At 42.9% G+C, this 22,224-nt stretch overlaps 1 protein-coding gene across 1 annotated transcript in view; it reads left to right on the top strand.

Moving 5' to 3' along the window:
- LOC144491556 (receptor-type tyrosine-protein phosphatase gamma-like) overlaps positions 1-22,224 on the top strand; it is a 711,057-nt gene that overhangs the window by 580,242 nt on the left and 108,591 nt on the right. Inside the window, exon 12 of the mRNA XM_078209530.1 lies at positions 3,619-4,396. Within this exon, the coding sequence (XP_078065656.1) occupies positions 3,619-4,396 (778 nt within the window). The remainder of the gene's footprint in view (positions 1-3,618; positions 4,397-22,224) is intronic.

Genomic DNA, 22,224 nt, shown 5'->3' with positions numbered 1-22,224 from the left:
GATGGCAGCAAAATATGTTGAAGAATGTTTATTTGTAAAAGATATGAAGGAAACGTTCTAAAGGTTTTGAATGTTAATGTTAAGTTGACAATGGATAAATAATTTAATTTGTCCTACGTCAATTGTTCACATTTAAAGCAGCTAATTTTTGAATTTACAACTAGAGGTGGAAATTACTTCAGTCATATTTTCTAGAAATTCAAGAACAGAATGAATCTAGTCGAGTTTAGGGTGGGTGGAGACTCTGCCCTCACAGGGTCATCTTAGGGGGTGGTGGGAGGGTGGGGATGGCTCACCCGATTGCAAACGTAAAATCCAGCCCATTGTTTTGAAAACCCTTATGACAGCACCACCAAGAGGTGAATAATATATTGCAGATAAATGCACTATATATTTGAAAATGCATTCGGTCCGATGGAGCAATTGACACGGGGAATTCAGTGAATTTTGAAATGGAATTCTGAGCTTAGCCCAGTCATTTTAATATAAAATTTATTACTTTTGTATGTCACTGTTATATCTAAGCATCAGCCTATGCAGGCCATACTTTTTTTCATTCTTTGCAACATAATCACCGATGAACAGCCAAAATGTAATAATTGATCAAAATATGAGACTTCTATAAACAAGACTGTTTTGTATAATGCAAGGACTATTCTACCCAACCAGCAATTTGTTGGATAAAAAATATTTAATGCATGTTTTTTTTTCAATTTGTAGTGAGATGACTCTATAATTAAGGGAGGGAAGAAAATACTGCTGTATACTATTTGAATAATATCAGAGGTGCCAACTTGAATGCAAATTACATATGTATTGTGATTTCTAAAAATATTAATAATAGTAGACCTATGCATTTTGTGTCAAGCAGCTGAATGTGAGGTGCTAATAAAACTACACATACCCCCTTGATATCTTAAACCACCTTGACAGAGGAATGTTTTTAAATATTTATTTTTTATTTGCCTTTTCTGGCTTTTAACAAGATCTTTATGTAAGATTTTTTATGTTCTCCTCACACTTTGTGAGAAAATAAAGCCCATCTTCTTATTCCCCTCTCTTCACTGCAAAATTCTTGCCATGCTATGTACCCACTTCAGTCAGTTGGCGTTTACAAATGCCATTCTTCAACCCACCACCAGATGGCTTAAAATAGCAGTCCAATGGTAGCTGTTTCTCTGATTGTCCTTCCACTTGGATGCTTCCCTGGCTGTGGAATGTGAGAAAAGTGGGAAGAATTAACATGTCTCCCTCCAACTTTGAGATGTTACAACACTGCTCCACCATATTAAAAACATGCAGTAAATACAGTTCAGTTCTCAACATACTCCGAAGCAACACTCTGTTCTACTCAATAACCAATAAACCAGTTTGACTGATTCAGAAAGATTTTTTAAACTCTTTTCTTCCTGTGAGTAAATTACTGCCAGAGAGTAGAGTTGACAGATAGGGAGTAAGCAATCACAGGCCTACAACAATATCCCCACTGCTTTTCTTACAATACGAGTACATATTTTAAAGGATAAAAGTACATAATACTATTGTCATTCAATTTGATTTTTTAAAAATGTATCGGTGATGTATTTATTCTTTATTCATTCATCGGAAATGGGCATCGCTGGCTTGCCAGCATTTATTGCCCATCCCTTGTTGCCCGAGGGCAGTTGGAAGTCAACCAAATTGCTGTGGCTCTGGAATCACATGTAGTAAGAAGTTTAACAACACCAGGTTAAAGTCCAACAGGTTTATTTGGTAGCAAAAGCCACACAAGCTTTCGGAGCTCTTAGCCCCTTCTTCAGGTGAGTGGGAATTCTGTTCACAAACAGAGCTTATAAAGACACAGACTCAATTTACATGAATAATGGTTGGAATGCGAATACTTACAACTAATCAAGTCTTTAAGAAACAAAACAATGGGAGTGGAGAGAGCATCAAGACAGGCTAAAAAGATGTGTATTGTCTCCAGACAAGACAGCCAGTGAAATTCTGCAGGTCCACACAACTGTGGGAGTTACAAATAGTGTGACATGAACCCAATATCCCGGTTGAGGCCGTCCTCGTGTGTGCGGAACTTGGCTATCAGTTTCTGCTCAGCGACTCTGCGCTGTCGTGTGTCGCGAAGGCCGCCTTGGAGAATGCTTACCCGAATATCAGAGGCCGAATGCCCGTGACGGGTCATGGGCATTCGGCCTCTGATATTCGGGTAAGCGTTCTCCAAGGCGGCCTTCGCGACACACGACAGCGCAGAGTCGCTGAGCAGAAACTGATAGCCAAGTTCCGCACACACGAGGACGGCCTCAACCGGGATATTGGGTTCATGTCACACTATTTGTAACTCCCACAGTTGCGTGGACCTGCAGAGTTTCACTGGCTGTCTTGTCTGGAGACAATACACATCTTTTTAGCCTGTCTTGATGCTCTCTCCACTCCCATTGTTTTGTTTCTTAAAGACTTGATTAGTTGTAAGTATTCGCATTCCAACCATTATTCATGTAAATTGAGTCTGTGTCTTTATAAGCTCTGTTTGTGAACGGAATTCCCACTCACCTGAAGAAGGGGCTAAGAGCTCCGAAAGCTTGTGTGGCTTTTGCTACCAAATAAACCTGTTGGACTTTAACCTGGTGTTGTTAAACTTCTTACTGTGTTTACCCCAGTCCAACGCCGGCATCTCCACATCATCACATGTAGGCCAGACTAGGTAAGAACAGCAGATTTCCTTCCCTAAAGGACATTGGTGAACCTGATGGGGTTTTCTGACAGTCGACAATGGTTTCATGGTCATCAGTGGATTCTTAATTCCAGATTTTTTTGTAATTGAATTCAAATCCCACCATCTGCCGTGGGGGAAGTCGAACCCAGGTCCCCAGAACATTAGCTGAGTTTCTGGATTAATGGTCTAGTGATAATACCACTAGGCTATCGCCTCAACATGTGCATCTATTACGTTCTCATCTATAAAGACAGTACTGACTTGGTAAAACCAGTTGCAACGTAATGCAATGCAAATGTTATACTATCTTAGTTTCTTCTTATTATTGATGCTGATTAGTTTAATTGAAAAAAAATTCACTCCAAAAACCACAGTTTCAATGAATAAAAACTGAAAATTGTAAAATTTTTACTGTGAAAATTCCTTTAACCTGAATTGTTTTATCAGCTGAGGAAAAGAAAAGTGATATATAAAGAGTTCAAAAGACTGCACGTATTTAATATTGTCATTCTTTTGTCTTTTTAAATACACTTTGAATTTCCATTTCAAATGGATTTCTGAAAAAAGCTAACAGAACATTAAAAAAATCTCTGATATTAATACAGCAAGTCAATGGAGCCACAAACAAAGGATCTGAAAAGAAGCATAGGTATAATGGGAAGCTTATGTATTTATGATTTTCTTGTTTGAACAGAATGTTAAAGGAAGTGCAGTTCCTAATGGAGAAGAGACAAAATATTACAATGAGCATGAAAAGAAAGATTTTGGAGATGATGAAAAAAGTGTAGAAGTTGAAGCTTCTTTTCGAAGCTTCTATAATAATAAGAACCAAAATGGTATGTCCAATATTTCTACTTACACTGTATCCTTTTTATTTTTCTTCATATTCTTCTGGTATGTCACTGAAGCCTACAGCCTCTCCTGCCTCTTCAGCTGATATGGCACCAATCAGTTCTGGGTCATCTACTTGGACTTCTTCCGGTCTTACTTTACCCTTTGTTTCTATGGCAACTGGCCTAGGCCCTGCATCCAGTGGAAGTCAAACCACTGTGGCATCTGTGGTAACAAGTACCTTGCTTGCAAGCCTTGGGTTTGGTGGTGGTGGTGTTCCTTCCTTTCCTAGTACTGTGTGGCCTACACGCCTTCCCTCTGTGGCTTCAACCACTAAACATCGAGTGAGACCTGTTGTTTCAACAACTGAAGCATTGTCATCTCCAGGCTCAGAGGGTGGTTCTGCTGTTAATAAAACCGGTGAAGCAGAAGGTGAAGATGAAAAGAAAGAAAATGAGGGCGAGAAAGGAGAGGGAGAAGAAGGAGAAGGTGATGAAGAGGAAAGTAAAGACGGTTCAAGGAAAGAAGTAGTGGAGAAACAGGAGAATGTTGTGACTGCAACAACTGAGACACAAAATAAGACTGACTCAGAGGTATCACCTGGAGATCAAAGTGGTCCAACTGAAGAAGGCAAAAACTCAACCAGTGGACAAGACCTTTCAAACGTAACCAGCTGTCAAACAAGTAAAGCTTTCAAACAGACAACAGTTGAGCCATTGCGAATGACATCGGAAGTTTCAACTACAGAGAACTATCCACTCAAAATTCCAGTCAAACCAACACCACCTCCAAAAACATGGAATGACGTAGCAGGAAAAAACTCTGCTGAGAATACATTCGTTATGGTGGATCCAGGTTAGTTTATATCAAGTTATTTTGTTACTGTTGTTTCTATCGATGCTCTTGTTTTTTTTAAAATAGGCTCTTTATTTGGTATGTGGCTCTTTTTGTTCTGCCAAACTTCTGATGAGCCGTTTGATTGTGGTGACTAAATAACTTTGGCGCGCATGACATATTGCTGATTTATTGTGCCTGACGCTTACCCAATGCCATCGAGAAACCATAAAAATGTAAAACTACAAAGTTGAAAAGTTTGAATATTTTATCTCCCATCAAAACATTTCCTATATTAACAGTAAATTATCGACAATGTGAAGTGTAGATTACTTGTTCCTTCAGTTCCTTTGCTAATGAGTATGAAGACACTCTTGGTAGTTGATTAATTTGTGCTTATTCCAAATGTCCTTTAAAATGAACTAGGTGATATGGTTTGTACTGTCAATTATTTTGTCCAGAAAACTTAGATTTTCAGTATTACTTTGGCACATTGCATGTAATATTCATGAGTGAAAGCGATGGAAAAATTACATAAAAATAATCTTTTTTCTGGGAAAATAATGCATTGTATAAATGTCATGCAATTAATGTATGTTTAGTAGTATTTATGTTAGAAAATGGCTTTTCTCATATAATTGCAAGTCAAATCTACATTTAAGAATGTCCGGCTACTCCAAATTAGTTATGTTCGTGCACTATTCTACTATGAAATGGTACAACATGCATTTACATTCACAGTTGGGGGTAGATTTCAACTTATTGGCTGCCTGTCCAATATTTCTTGTGGCAAAGTGGCCAGGGCCATTTTGAGGCCAGGCCTTATTTAAATAGACCCAAATGCCTGAACAGGCATCCCAGTATAGCTTGCTGGATTCTGGCCTATGCACTATTTGGTGCCACCTGGCCAGCAGCAAGCTAACTCCTGAGCAGATTTCTGATGGTTCCCTCAACAACAGAAGAATATTTTAAAACTTGCCTATCTTGGGTCGTTTTGGCTCTATTGCCAGAAAAGCTGGTTGGAAAATGGGCAGTTCATGTTTTGATCAGTTCCGCTCAGTTGGAATCCATTGAATCACAGGACCTCGACTTGGGGCCTATTGTTTGAAATAGGGCAGGTTTTTGTACGCCCAGTGGAATACCCTTGTGAAAATGGAGATTGGCTGGAGCATCAGCATTAAGGGGCTGTAAATATGCCAACCCCATTTTGTAGTCACTATGAGACACTACCTCTCATTCACCTGAACTCCACAGATGATAAGCCCATTCAACAGCAACCATCGGGGCGGCACGGTAGCACAGTGGTTAGCACTGCTGCTTCACAGCTCCAGGGTCCCGGGTTCGATTCTCGGCTCGGGTCACTGTCTGTGTGGAGTTTGCACATTCTCCTCGTGTCTGCGTGGGTTTCCTCCGGGTGCTCCGGTTTCCTCCCACAGTCCAAAGATGTGCGGGTTAGGTTGATTGGCCAGGTTAAAAAAATTGCCCCTTAGAGTCCTGGGATGCGTAGGTTAGAGGGATTAGCGGGTAAATATGTGGGGGTAGGACCTGGGTGGGATTGTGGTCGGTGCAGACTCGATGGGCCGAATGGCCTCCTTCTGCACTGTAGGGTTTCTATATATTCTATATATCTGTATTTATATACTGCCTGTATTGTAGTAAAATATCCGTAACCACTTTACAGGAGTGTCATCAATCATAACTTGACAGGGTACTCCACAAGTGGATGGTAGGATTGATAACAAAGACCTTGGTCAAAAAGGTAGGTTTTAAAGAGTTTCTTAAAGAAAGAGAGAGGTGAGAAGCTTGGGGAAGGGATTCCAGAGTTTAGTTTCCAGGCAGCTGAAGGCACATCTTCCAACGATGGAATGATTGAGTTCATGGATGCTAAAGAAGCGAGCAGTGGAGGAGCGCAGAAAACTTGAAAGGTTTTAGGACTGGAGGAGATGCGAGGGATTTGATTACAAGAATGAAAATTTTAAAAGTGAAGTGTTGCTTAACCTGGAGCCAGTATAGGTAAGTGAGCACAAGGCAAATGGGCTTTGATACGAGTTAGTATATGGGCAGCCCAGTTTTAGTTGATTTCATGATTGTGGAGGGTAGAACTTGGGAGGTTGGCCAGGAGTTCATTGAAACAATAAAGTCTAGTTGTAACAAAGGCATGGATGAAGGTTTCAGCAGCAAATGAGTGGGAGCAGGGTGGACTCGGGCGATGTTACAGAAGTGGTAATAAGCAGTCTTCGTGATGGCACGTGATGTATATGTGGTTGGAAGTTCCATCATGGGAGTTATATATGACAGTAAGTTTGCTAACAGTCTGGTTCAGCCTCAGAGTTGCCAAGGAGAGGATTGGAGTCAGTAGCTACAGAATGGAAATTGTGGTGGGGATAGAAGACAATGGTTTTGGTCTTCCCAGTAATTAATTCAAGGAAAGGGGAGCAACATTTTCTGGAAACTTCAAGAGGTGGAAAATGTACCTGTCCTTACAATTTAATTGTTTCTTTACTAGTCAGCTCAGAGTTCTTTGTAAACAAAGTGTTTCTCTCTTTTTGCCTATCGATATAGATTTTTTGAGAAATACAAATCAATCCAATGTCCTGTGTTATCTCCATCTGGCTGATTTCAAACAGGAATTATTCTGTTGTTGACTTGTACAAAGAATGTGGCTTGCCATGGGGAATGAAAATTATTGAGAATGAACTTTTGTAAACTTCCATTCTTTGACACGTCAATAAATAAGTTCAGCTTATAAGTCTGCTTGTGTTCCATAAATCTGTCAGCTGAATTATGCTTTAGCCTTCAGCATTTCAAGATGCAACAGAGCTGTTTCAGAAATGTATCCTTCATATTTAACACCATGCTTTTCACTAAATGAATTTTGTAGTTGTTACTAGATGATAGACTTAGAAACTGAAGGTAAATAACAATGATAAAAGCAATCACAATTTTGTAATCACTGGTATCTTAACGTAACATTTGGTGTGAAAGCCTGTGCAAATCTGTCACCCCAAGCAAAATTCGTTTTTTCCCTCCCCATTCTCACCAGACATGCAGTCACAATTGGTTTTAGCAGTTTTATATGTGGTCATAGATTAGAACTGTTTTGTTTTGGATGCCAAGCACTGAAACATATAGAATCGTAGAGTCCATACAGTGCAGAAGGAGGCCATTTATCCCATCAAGCCTGCACTGACCCAAGCCCTATCCCTGTAAAACCCACTTACTTATCCTGCTAATCCCCTTGACACTAAGAGGCAATTTAGCATGGCCAATCAACCTAACCACCAAATCTTTGGAATGTGGGAGAAAACCACACAGACACTAGGGAATCATGCAAATTCCACACAGTGACCGGAGGCCGAAATTGAACCCGGATCCCTGGTGTTGTGAGATAGCAGTGCTAAACGCTGCGTCACCATGCCGCTGTTAATGTATGTGCACACTTCCCGCTATTACATTATGTGGTCACACTTTCACATCAGCATTGAAAGTTGGCTACATTAACATTCAGAATTCAATGTAAACAATGGCCCACAGCAATGCAGCACCTAGAGCAGTTCACTAGTTTAATAATCTTAACCTTTAGCCACCTGCCAGAAAACTTACAGGCTCAAAATCGCAGTCTGTTTTACATCCCATCCATTGAAACAGAGGGAAAGTGAAATCAAGCTGGATGTAAAACAGCTGGCTAATTTAATCTTGTCAGTTTCTCACTGAGCGAGTTAGGTTAAAATTATCCCTGATGTTGAAATGATGCTTAGCAACCATTTTGTAATTAGCTCCATGGAAAAATAGATGTGTACAGGGATGAGTGAGCAGAGGTAAGTGTTATTTCATGCAAGTCTAATCTCTACATATTGTTTCATGTTATAATCAGTGAGCCTTTATCAAACTCCTTCTATGTGGAGGAAGAAACATTTCCAACCAGGAGTGAATGAACTATTAGCCTTGTTATGTGTGCAAGCACTATTAATAAAATTGCATTTGTGTCCCAAAAATCAGCGAGCAGAATAGTTATGGAACATTTATTACAGCTAGCAACCTCAGTGTCTGTAGTATTTTGAATAGTCCATAATGGCTGTAATTTCTTTCAAATTACTTTAAATAATCTCTTTAGAAAATCCAGTTTAGTAAAAAAAAACAACTGCTGAAATGCTGAAAATGCATGAATAACATAGCTATCTTGCCCTTTCCCCACCACATAAAAAGACAGACATTCAACCTGTGATAAAAGGATGAAAAGAGCAAATGGTCTGGAAAGCTCTGGATGAATTAAAAATGGAGAAACCACCGTCTGAAAACAGGGTGATCTTGTTCTCTGCCAGGTTGAAGAGACCATATCATAGAATCATAGTATTCCTACAGTGCGGAAGGAGGTCATTCAGTCCATTGAGCCTGTACCGACAACAATCCCACCCAGGCCCTATCCCAGTAACCCCACGTATTTACCCTGCTAATCTCCCTGACACTAAGAGGCAATTTAGCACGGCCAATCTAACCCGCACATCTTTGGACTGTGGGAGGAAACCGGAGCACCCGGAGGAAACCCATGCGGACACAGGGAGAATGTGCAAACTTCGCACAGACAATGATTTGAGGCTGGAATTGAACCCGGGTCCCGAGTGCTATGTGGCAGCAGTGCTAGCCACTGTACTATCCTATGGTTTAATCTTCGCAAGTGTACAATTTTAAACAAGTTGAATTAGTCAGCCTTAGTACTCCTCATTTTTACCTACTTAATAAAAAGTATACGGTGATTTACTTCTTTGCAGCAATTACGTTTGTGCATAAGGAAAAGAACAGAAATATCGCCTATCAATAAACTGATGACTGAAGTATTACATCAACTCCACTTTCTCGCCCTATTTTTATATCCTTTGATCCTCTAAGTGCCTAGAATCTATTGATTGCTGTCTTGATTATACTGATTGACTGAGCACCCACAGCTCTCTGGGGTAGAGAATTAGAAAGGTTCCCAAACCTCTTAAGTGAAGAAATTTCTTCTCCGCTTTAAATGGCTGAAGTCTTACCTTGAGACTGTAACTCCTACTTATACGCCGGAACTCTACCACCTCGCCTGCCACGGATTCGGAGCGGGCGAGGGCCGGACAATGGAAATCTCTGACCTCGGGCGCGAATTTCCAGTCTCGTTCGAGTGAGGCCGTAAAATCCCGCCCATCGTCTCTCCAGCTGGGGGAACCATCCTCCCAGATCTACCTCGTCAAACTCGAAAATTTTTATATGGTTCAATGAGATCACGTCCTCATTCTTCAAAACTCCAGAGAATAGGGGCCCATTTCACTCCATCTCTCCTTATTGGACAGGCCTCTCATCCCAGGAATCAGTCCAATGAATCTTTGTTGGACCCACCTCTAAGCCAAGTATAACCTTCCTAAGATAGGGTGGCCAAAACTGTGCACCAGTATTCCAGGTGTGGTCTCAGCAATGCCCTATATGGTTGCAACAGGATATCCAGAAATCAGGAGCCATTTGAGTTGAAAAATGGTAGCTGGTGCCATCTCTGGTCTAACCCATGCCCAAGCTATGTTTTTAAGACTAATAGCATAAACATTCCATGCATGCACCAGAAGTATTCAGAGCAGGCAGATTGGGACATCAGTCAGTGCCGAAAGCTGAGTAGACACCCAACCTGCTACTTGAACCTCGCTGTTTCAGAAAACTAGTGAGTGAAGGTTAGCATTTGAGTCAGTCTTTATTTATTCATAAGAGTTACACATTACAAGCATGTACCTCCTATTTCAGACACACCACAGTTTCAAGAAATGTCTCTTTATATCTGCTCAAGTGAAACTCTAGTTAATGCCCACCATCTGCATACAATTAAACATGATTAATATACAATTAAAAATTCCCTTATTTCTCTTTAAGTAAAAAGTAAAGTTAATAAGCATAAGCAAAATTTTTTAAGAAGCAAATAAAAAGCCTCCATATTCTATACAAAGCATTAGATTGCAAGATGCCTCACCTGTAGGACCTGTGACAATTCTTTGTACGACCACTTCATTTTGGAAAATAATCAAACCATTGATGACTGGCATCAACCCATTTAAGTTTAGAGATTTCCTTTCTCTTCAGCATTTCTTTCAAGCCAGTATCTTTCCAAAACGTTTTCTCACTCGCATTTTTCATAGTGTACATTATCCCACCATGAAATAATTATCTGCAGAACATTCAATGGGTCTACAATCTTCAGTAAGTTTTTAAATTTTATGTTTATTTATTGGTGTCACAAGTAGGCTTACATTAACGCTGCAATGAAGTTACTATGAAAATCCCTCAGTCGCCACACTCCAGCGCCTGTTCGGGTACACTGAGGGAGAATTTAATATGGTCAATACATCTAACCACATCTTTCGGACTGTGGGAGGAAACCGGAGCACCTGGAGGAAACCCCCACAGATGCAGAAAGAACATGTGGACTCCGCACAGACAGTGACCCAAGCCGGGAATCGAACCTTTGTCCCTGAGAGTGTGAGGCAGGAGTGGTAAACACTTAGGCCCTTGTGTAGAATTTCACTTAAAATATCTAACAACTAGAATCCTATATCTACTGCCTATCTAACAGCCAGTGTTTCAGCAGCTAAAATTACTTAAACGACCCTTTTTATTTTCTTAGCCTCCCAAGCTAAAGGATATCTCCCATTTTCACCCATAAGAAATATTATGAAACTAGCTGCTCTAGATTACCCATCAGGAAGATTAGCATGTGAAGCATCACTAAAATTGAGGAGTTTCATATTCTTTGGGCCACCTAGGAATGGGAACTTAAGTATGCATATATCTAGATTTAATTGTTTTAATATTTTGTTCACCCTTGAGACATTTTCTACTTAAGGGTCTTGCATCATTGTATTTAACATCAAAACTAACATCCTGTCTAAACTGAGTGTCCAACTAGTTCAATGGCTAATGTCTCTTTAGATATAGAATCATAGGATAAGATCCCTACAGTACAAAAGGAGACCATTTGGCCCATCGAGCCTGCACCAACAACAACCTCACCCAGGCCCTATCCCCGTAACCCCACATATTTACCCTGCTAAACCCCTGACATTAAGGCTCAATTTAGCATGGCCAGTTAACCTAACCTGCACATCTCTGGACTGTGGGAGGAAACTGGAGCACCCAGAGGAAACCCATCCAGACATGGGGAGAACATGCAAAGTTTACACAGACAGTGACCCAAGGTCGGAATTGAACCCAGGCCCTTGGCGCTGTGAGGCACAGTGCCGCCCATCTTGGAATATACCTTTCAGTGGTGACCCAGCACAGTTCATTGGGATGGCAGTAACTCCCCCAAAGTAGGATTGTTGATATAAAGTCATTCCAGACCTACTCTCCTTAATATCTGAACCAATATATTTCAATTCCACAAGCCAGAATCCCAATTCTGCTCTAATCTTATTAATAACACAATTCTCAAATTTCACAATACCACCCTCGAAGAAACCATCCACATGCCTAAAAGCTTTCCTTTATGATACCAATAAAACGTTGTGGGATTTGCTTTTAGTTGAGCATAACCTATTTTCAGCAAAGTAGATCACACTGCAAAATGCCATACCCTGAAAGCATCATTTAGGCCTGCTGCCTCTTTGGGCAGTTCCAGAAACACTTCTGTCTGAACAGTATAATTCTTTAGAAAAACAGCTTGTAAGACAACTGATCTACACTTTCATGAATCTGGGGCCATTGGAATTAAGAAGATTTTCATTATTTATCTTCCACCTCTTGGAGAGTATGCTCTAACATCTGTATTATTACACAGTTGCTCTTCAAAACCCCAAGCAACTAGCCTGACTTCACCCTTAGAAGTCCCATCTGCAAGGAATTTTTTTAGTACAAGCCACTTTTCTGATAAAGCTGGTTACCTCTTATCTGGCACCTTAGAATGAACTCCAAATTCTCGTGAACTATCTAATTGCCTTCATCTCACCTCTCTTAATTAATCTATCCTTAAATTTATCGGCAGCCATCAAATCTTCACACCCACAGGGCCTTTTGCTTCAAGTCTTTTTCAGAGAATGTTCTGTGGCATCTTTCATTGTGCAATCCTTCTTAAGCTACAGATTCTACTTGCACTTTTATGCCTGTTGGGGACTATAAACTGCAAGATCTCCCTCTTTAACTGGGCTCTTTCTCCAGTGTGCGATTGTGTTCTGGCACAAGAGTCACTTCTGGACCCATCATCAGTACTTTGCTGTCCTTCAATACTTTCCACTCTTGCACCCTATTCTGCCAGTCCATTGACTTCACTTCTTGGCCATTGTCCTGGCTTTTTCTGCATCCGCCAATTGTTGCATCCCTCCATTCACTTCACCCCTCTGGAATTAATGTAACTCGGGCCCACTATGGCCAATCCACTTTGGATATAATAGCTCTGTCTTCAGGAACTTCATCACAAAATACCTGAACATTTGGCATGCAAAATGTTTCACTTACTGCCATCAGCTGCTCAGTGTGTTGAGATTTTGTAATTAATCCCAATTAATTGTGAATAATGAACCTTAACAGTTTGGTTGGCGTATTTGATAAGTACTGTTTTACCATCATGACTATTACCTGGTCTGGATCTTTTTATTCCCTATGTTCCTCTCTTTTATAGTATACTAAATCTCCTGAATTGCAGTCTGCTTTAGATGGCCTTTTGCAATGTCTCGGAGCTCTCCGAATTTTCTGTGAGACCTCAGACTTGATGAAAGCCCATCTCCCTGCAGGTAACACTTTCAAATGTTCAGAAATTAATCAAACCAATTGTAGTACTTTTGCGAGTAGGAGACTATCACAAAGCTCAGTAGGTAATTAGGATTTCAGCCATAAACAGGCTAATAGGGACTGTATCCTCCAACTATGTAGCAAATTCTTTGCATGAACCACTCATGCCAGGACAATTGTTAATTTGCTGTCTGGTTGATCGGCTCTGAGTTTATGCAGCATTTTATCGATTACCACCTGATTCCTTTCACAGAGTCTGTTGCTGAAAGGACTTTCAGCTGCAGTATTCATGACCAGAATGTTCAAGTTTTCCCAAAACACATGTCTCTAAAGTTGTCATTGACAAATTCCCCTCCATCATCAATCAGAAAATTTGCTGGTGCTCCAAGTCCAGACCCTATGCCTTTTTCCATGATTTTGTCTTTAGCCGCGCTGTATGTTGTAGAGAAACTGAATCTGGGCACAGGGTCTACAAAATTTTGAACAAAAATATTTCTGGCTTCATCACATACCTTTAGATTCTTTGTAATTACTTGTTAACATCATATTCCAGTGGAAGTGGGAGTCTGTTCCAATACTTTTTACATATTTCACACTTTTGGTAATCTTGACTATCAGCCTCCGATACAACTTCATCAAACACAGCTAGATCCTTTAGCAGGGTTTTTAACTTCTCGCAAATAGGGTGATCAGAAACATATGGGCTGGGTTTTGCCACCCCACTGCCCCCCCACGGCTGATTTTCCAGCAGCAGAGACATCTCGCCATTTGCCGCTGGTGGGATCTTCCAGTCGCGTCAAAGCCAGTGGCCATCTGTGTTGCTTACAAACAACGCTGCTGGGGAACCTGCCAAGGGGGCTCGTCTTCAGTGGGACCAGAAGATCCCATCGGCGGGAAGGGCTGGAAAATTCCACCCATGGTTTTGTTAAAGGGATACAATAATGCCCTGACTGGGTAGACAGCAGATCCACTGACTTTACAACATAATTGCCTTATCATGCTACATGTCAAGTTGCATTTGTGCAACAGCATATGTATTACACTAGAGACTATGGGCAAGATTCTCTGATCTTGTCCATGCCTCTCCCACTGCGCGTGAGAATGGAGAATTTAGCATTCTAGCCAAAACTCCATTCACTTTCAGTGGCACTGGAGAATCCCAGTTGCGAAAAATGTTTTCAGAGTATATCAGTACAGATAACATGGCTTACTCCAGCTATTTCACAGAAAATTACCACTTTCTTTGGAGACCTCATGTGTTATCATCACCAAACATCACACAGGTAGTGTTTTTATACTACTTAATCTTGTATTGATTCTCACTACTCAGTGAACCTAGATAACACTTTAACTAATCTGTTCTACAAGTTGTTCATAGAATCATAGAAAGGTGAAGGCACTCTTCAACATAGACAAAAGAGCCCATGATTAACATTTATCATAGGACTAAAATTCCTTTGACTAATATAATTCATTGTTATCTTTTCTGCCTCAGAATCCTCTTTGTCATGAATTGTTTTGAGGATTCTGCCTCTCTACTTTGGGCAGTTCAGCTCATAATGATACTTTTAGTCACACCTGAAGAATTTAATAACTTTCCTTGGGCATTCCTGGGATTCATTCACTCATTGTTGCTGTTCCAAGTCTACATTCTGCTGAAATAACCAGATCTGCTAAAGGTACTTCCATCCTCATTCTGCCTCTATTACTCCTCTATTATATTGACAACTGTGTCCTGTATCAGTTGCATTTCAAAATCAGGCAATCATTGTGCCTCCTATACTTTGTGTCATCATGGAATTTCTTATTTGTTCCACCAAGGCTGCAGCAAATGGCTGTTTCCCAGGACATTTTTCAAGGCAGCAGATATCTGATCCAATTTTGAGAATCAAACACCAGTTAGAACCAGGAGCTTGTCTCTCTGTGACGCCTGAACACATTGTAACAATTTAAGTATTAAGACTGAACAAGGGATCTCTCATCTGAATTTCACCAACCCTGAAAGTCCATGATTCATTCCTCCATTGAGCAATCATCTGTTTTCCAAAATCTATCAAATGCTGATGAATGATAATGTTGGAGCCAATCTTTACTCAGTCTTACATTTATTTACAGTGTTAATCATCACAAGTATACATTACCTAAATCAACCCCATCACCGTTTCAATAAACATCTCTTTATGTATGTTCAATTAAAACAACAGCGAATGCCACCACCTGCATACAATTAAACACAATCAATATACAATTAACACTCACCACTCTGGTTAATGCCCCCTTTTAGACATGCACAGCTGAGCATGCATTCAGCTGCACGAAACCAGTCCTGCACCTCCATACCCCATCTCCACCAGCACAATTTAAAAGCATCCCATGCATCTTGTTTTTGAATCATAGAATCTACAGTGCAGAAGGAGGCCATTTGACCCATCAAGCCTGCATCGACAACAATCCCACCCAGGCCCTGTCCCCATAATCCCACATATTTACCCTCCTAGTCCCCCTGACACTGAGGGGCAATTTAGCCTGGCCAATCAAGCTAACCTGCACATCTTTGGAATTTTTTGGTTATCTACTTGCTACTGCAGAGATAGTGGAAACGCTACCTTGTTATGGAGGCAGTGCTGGTGGTACTTCTCCAGGTTTCTCCATAATTCATTGTCTTTGAGCCATATAGGAGGGTGGGTATCAATACTGCTCTGTAGACCATGAGTTGAATCTGCAAGGTCCTGCAAACCCATTGTCAGGATAGGTGCAGCAACATCATTGTTCTCGCTTAGGCCAACATCCCCAACACCAAAGCACTGACCACGCTTGATCAGCTCTGCTAGGCGGGTCACATCATCCGTCTGCCTGTCAGAAGACACCTGAAACTAGCCCTCTACTTGAAGCTGCGATGTGGCAAGCAAGCCCCAGGAGGGCAAAGGAAACACTTCAAGGACACCCTCAAAGCTGTCTTGAAAAGGTTCAACATCCCCATTGACACCTGGCAATCCCTGGCCCAAGACCACCACAAGTGGAGGAAAAGCATCTGGGAATGAGCTGAACACCTCAAGTTTCATTGACGAGACAAGCCAAATGTCAACAATGAAAGTAGCGCGTGGCAAGTAGGGCCACGGGAGGCAGACAAGTGGGTAACGTCCAGGAAGGGGAAAGCTCGGGTGATAGAGAGCACCCCGGTGGATGTGCCCCTTCACAATAAGTACTCCTGTTTGAGTACTGCTGGGGGGGACAGCCCACCTGGGGGAAGCAGCAGTGGCCGTGTCTCTGGAGCAGAGTCCGGCCCTGTAACTCAGAGGGCTAAGGAAAGGAGGAGGAAGGCAGTATTAATCGGGGACTCAACAGTAAGGGGGTCGGACAGGCGTTTTTGCAGAGGCAGACGGGAGTCTCGGATGGTAGTCTGCCTCCCTGGTGCCGGGATCCGGGATGTTTCTGATCGCGTCCCAGAAATCCTGAGGTGGGAGGGAGAGGAGCCAGAGGTCGTGGTACATATTGGTACCGCTGACATAGGTGGGAAGGGGTCATGAAAAGAGAATATAGGGAGTTAGGTAGACAGTTTGGAAGGAGGAACGCAAAGGTAGTAATCTCAGGATTGCTGCCTATGCCACGGGAAAGTGAGAGCAGGAATGGAGTGAGGTGGAGGATGAATGCGTGGCTGAGGGACTGGAGCTGGGGGCAGGGATTCAGGTTCCTGGATCATTGGGACCTCTTTAGGGGCAGGTGTGACCTATACAAAAAAGACGGGTGGCACTTGAATCCCAGGGGGACCAATATCCTGGCAGGAAGGTTGGCTGAGGCTACTGGGGAGACTTTAAACTAGAAAGGTTGGGGGGAGGGAATCGTGATGAGGTGACTGAGAGCGAGGAGGTTAGCCCACAAATAGAGAAGGATTGTAGACAGTGTAAGAGGGAGAATAGACGGGTGATGGAGAAGGTTTGAGATGTGTCTATTTTAACGCCAAGAGTGTAGTGAATAAAGTGGATGAGCTTAGAGTGTGGATCGATGCTTGGAAGTGTGATGTGGTGGCCATTACGGAGACTTGGGGACAGGGACAGGACTAGATACTTCAGGTGCCGGGTTTCAGATGTTTCAGAAAGGACAGAGAGGGAGGCAAAATAGCGGGGGGAGTGGCACTGCTGATCAGGGATAGTGTCACAGCTGTAGAGAAGGTGGAAGCCGTGGAGGGATTGTCTACGGAGTCTCTGTGGGTGGAAGTTCGGAGCGGGAAGGGGTCGATAACTTTGCTGGGTGTTTTCTACAGGCTGCCCAATAGTAACAGGGATGTTGAGGAGCAGATAGGGAAACAGATCCTGGAGAGATGTAGGAATAACAGAGTTGTCGTGATGGGAGACTTTAATTTCCCAAACATCGATTGGAATATCCCTAGGGTAAGGGGTTTGGATGGGGAGGAGTTTGTTAGGTGTGTTCAGGAGGGTTTCCTGACGCAGCATGTGGATAAACCTACAAGAGGAGAGGCTGTACTCTATCTGGTAGTGGCTAATTAGCCCGGACAGGTGTCTGATCTCTCAGTGGGGGAGCATCTTGGGGATAGTGATCATAACTCTATCTCTGTTACGCTAGCATTGGAAAGAGATAGGATCAGGCAAGCTAGGAAAGTGTTTATCTGGAGTAAGGGGAAATATGAAGCCATCAGGCAGGAGATTAGAGGAGTAAATTGGAAAGAGGTATTCTCGAGGAAAAGTACCGAAGTAAGGTGGCAGATTTTCAAGGAATGTTTGTCTGGAGTTCTGCATGACAACGTTCCGATGAGACAGGCAGGTTTTGGTAGGTTACGGGAACCGTGGTGCACAAAAGCTGTGCTGAACCTAGTCAAAAAGAAAAGGAAAGCGTACAAAAGGTTCAGAGAGCTAGGCGATGATAGGGATCTAGATGAGTATACGGCTTGTAGGAAGGGACTTAAGAAAGAAATTAGGAAAGCCAGAAGGGGTCACGAGAAGGCCTTGGCAGGTAAGATTAAGGAGAACCCCAAGGCATTCTATAAATATGTGAAGAGTAAAAGGATGAGACGTGAAGGAATAGGACCTATAAAATGTGAAGGTGAGAAAGTCTGTACAGAACTGGAAGAAATAGCACAGGTGCTTAATGAATATTTTACCTCTGTATTCATGGTGGAAAAAGACCTGGGTGGTTGTACTACAGGATAGAGGCGGACTGAAAAGATTGAGTATGTGGACATTAAGAAAGAGGATGTGTTGGAAATTTTGAATAGCATCAAGATAGATAAGTCACCAGGACCGGATGGGATGTACCCCAGGTTACCGTGGGAGGCGAGGGAAGAGATTGCAGAGCCTCTGGCGATGATCTTTGCGTCGTCGATGGAGACGGGAAAGGTTCCGGAGGATTGCGGATGTGGTTCCTATATTCAAGAAAGGGCATAGGGATAGCCCAGGAAATTACCGACCGGTGAGTCTAACCTCAGTGGTTGGTAAGTTGATGGAGAAGATCCTGAGGGACAGGATTTATGAACATTTAGAGAAGTTTAGTATGCTCAAAAGTAGTCAGCACGGCTTTGTCAAAGGCAAATGGTGCCTTACGAGCCTGGTGGAGTTCTTTGAAAATGTGACTAAACACATTGACGATGGCAAAGCGGTAGATGTGGTTTACATGGACTTCAGCAAGGCGTTCGATAAGGTCCCCCATGCAAGACTTCTCGAGAAAGTGAGAGGGCATGGGATCCAAGGGGCTGTTGCCTCGTGGATCCAGAACTGGTTTGCCTGCAGAAGGCAGAGAGTGGTTGTAGATGGGTCTTTTTCTGAATGGAGGTCGGTCACCAATGGAGTGCCCCAGGGATCTGTTCTGGGACCCTTGCTGTTTGTCATTTTCATAAATGACCTGGATGAGGAAGTGGAGGGATGGGTTGGTAAGTTTGCCGACAACACGAAGGTTGGTGTTGTGGATAGTTTGGAGGGATGTCAGAAGCTGCAGCGTGACATAGATAGGGTGCAAGACTGGGCGGAAAAGTGGCAGATGGACTTCAACCTGGATAAATGTGTAGTGGTCCATTTTGGCAGGTCAAATGGGATGAAGGAGTATAATATCAAGTGTAAGACTCTTAGCAGTGTAGAAGGACCTTGGGGTCTGGGTCCATAGGACTCTTAAGTCGGCCTCGCAGGTAGAGGAGGTGGTTAAGAAGGTGTGCTGGCCTTCATCAATCGAGGGATTGAGTTTAGGAGTCGGGAGATAATGATGCAGCTTTATAAGACCCTTGTCAGACCCCACTTGGAGTACTGTGCTCAGTTCTGGTCGCCTCATTACAGGAGGAATGTGGAAATGATTGAAAGGGTGCAGAGAAGATTTACAAGAATGTTGCCTGGATTGGTTGGCATGCCTGATGAGGATAGGTTGAGGGAGCTCGGTCTTTTCTCCTTGGAGAGACAAAGGATGAGAGGTGACCTGATAGAGGTGTACAAGATGTTGAGAGGTATAGATCAGGTGTATTCTCGGAGGCTTTTTCCCAGGGCTGAAATGGCTGCTACGAGAGGACACGGGTTTAAGGTGCTGGGGAGTAGGTACAGAGGAGATGTCAGGGGTAAGTTTTTCACTCAGAGGGTGGTGGGTGAGTGGAATCGGCTGCCGTCAGTGGTGGTGGAGGCAAACTCGATGGGGTCTTTTAAGAGACTTCTGGATGAGTACATGGGACTTAATAGGATTGAGCATTATAGGTAAGCCTATATATAAGCCTAGGTAGGTAGAGACATGACCGGCGCAACTTGTGGGCCGAAGGGCATGTTTGTGCTGTATTTTTTCTATGTTCTATGTTCCAATCTGCACGCCCCACCTACCCCCTCCTCCAACCACTGTCTGCCCCACCTGGGACAGAGACTGTAGGCTATTCATTGGACTCCTCAATCAGAACTTATTTTTAATGTGGTAGCAAGTCATCCTCAACTCCAAGTGACTGCCAATGAAGAAGAAGAAGAATGGTTTGTTGGAGGAGTTTTGAAAAGTTAGTTAAGTAAGCAGGAAATGGTGGATATTGCGAAGCTATTAGGTTTTTCTGAAATTTCTGCGATGGGAAGGGGGATGCAATAACTGGAAATGAGAAAATGGCTGAGGCATTGAACAGATATTTTGTGTCGGTCTTCACAGTGGAAGACACAAATAACATGCCAAAAAATGATGACAGGAAGGCTATGGCAGGTGAGAACCTAGAAACGATCATTATCACGAAAAAGGTAGTGTTGGGCAAGTTAATGGGGCTAAAGGTAGACAAGTCTGCTGGTCTTGATGGAATGCATCCCAGGGTACTAAATCTCAGAAGACAAACATGGGACACGGTGGACAGAGTACCCTTCGTCGTCCAGTACTTCCCCGGAGCGGAGAAGCTACGGCATCTCCTCCGGAGCCTTCAACATGTCATTGATGAAGACGAACATCTCGCCAAGGCCATCCCCACACCCCCACTTCTTGCCTTCAAACAACCACGCAACCTCAAACAGACCATTGTCCGCAGCAAACAACCCAGCCTTCAGGAGAACAGTGACCACGACACCACACAACCCTGCCATAGCAACCTCTGCAAGACGTGCCGGATCATCGACACGGATGCCATCATCTCACGTGAGAACACCATCTACCAGGTACACGGTACCTACTCTTGCAACTCGGCCAACATTGTCTACCTGATACGCTGCAGAAAAGGATGTCCCGAGGCATGGTACATTGGGGAAACCATGCAGACGCTACGACAACGGATGAACGAACACCGCTCGACAATCACCAGGCAAGACTGTTCTCTTCCTGTGGGGGAGCACTTCAGCAGTCACGGGCATTCAGCCTTGGATCTTCAGGTAAGCGTTCTCCAAGGCGGCCTTCACGACACACGACTGAGCAGAGTCGCTGAGCAGAAACTGATAGCCAAGTTCCACACAGTTGAGGACGGCCTAAACCGGGATGTTGGATCTATGTCACATTATCAGTAACCCCCACAGCTTGCCTCCTGGGCTTGCAGAATCTCACTAGCTGTTCTGTCTAGAGACAATACACATCTCTTTAACTTGTGTTTAATGTTCCCTCCACCCACATTGTCTGTACCTTTAAGACCTGGCTGGCTGTAGGATTCGCATTCTAATCAGTATTCTGCAACTTGATTTTGTGTCTGTTTGCACTGTTTGAGAGCACATTTCCACTCCATCTGACGAAGAAGCAGTGCTCCGAAAGCTTATGGTATTTGCTACCAAATAAACCTGTTGGACTTTAACCTGGTGTTGTGAGACTTCTTACTGTGTTCACCCCAGTCCAACGCCGGCATCTCCACATCATAATTAAAGTCCCATATCCCTGGCATTATTCTGGTAAATCTCTTCTGCACTTGTATCAAGGTCTTGACATCCTTTCTACAATGTGATGCCCAAGATGGGTGGGGTGGGTTGGGTAGGAAGTTAAAATATTGAAAAACTGAAATAGGACCTCTGACTCTTCACCTTTCCCTGCTCACAATGTCTGCCTTTGCTCAGTGACATCCTTGACTCTGGGAAGAGGAGGGCAGCATGCCATCCTGAAGTCACATCTGCATCTGCAAAAGTGCTTATCTGTTTTCCTCACCGCTGAATTCCCTACTACTATGGCTGCTCTACTTACCTGCCGAAACCCCCCCTTCCCCCAGACAGAAGAGCCACACATGGTGTCGTGGATATGGCTCTGCCTCCTCTGTAGATCACTCTCACCAGTATTCAGAACTGAATGCCAGTTGGAAGGTGAGGTGCACCACAGGGACTCTGCACTAGCTCGCTAGTTTTCCTTGACTAAAATAAAAGCTAAATATTGCAGATGTTAAAAATCTGAAATTAAAAACAGAAAATGCTGGTCTCAGCAGAGTCAGACTTGCCAGACACGCTGAGCCTTTCCAGCATTTTCTGTTGTTATTTCAGTCTTCCTTGATGTCTGGCAGTCACCCATCCTGTCTTTTCTGCATTTTCTAATGCTGTAGCACATGCAGAAATGTGTTAACCACAAAACTCTGATCTCACTGATGCATCAGATGACTCCAGCCAGCATTTAAATTCCAAAACCTGAAGTTTGAGCTGCTCTAGCAGAATGTAGCAGGCTTTAGCTGCTCTAGCTTTGACCGACTCGTCCTGCATGTGGGATTCTCC

The sequence above is a fragment of the Mustelus asterias genome, chromosome 3 (assembly GCF_964213995.1).
Source record: "Mustelus asterias chromosome 3, sMusAst1.hap1.1, whole genome shotgun sequence".
In the NCBI taxonomy this organism is placed as follows: domain Eukaryota; kingdom Metazoa; phylum Chordata; class Chondrichthyes; order Carcharhiniformes; family Triakidae; genus Mustelus; species Mustelus asterias.
Note: the sequence above shows the minus strand (reverse complement) of the source record. Positions and strands in the feature narration are given on the sequence as shown.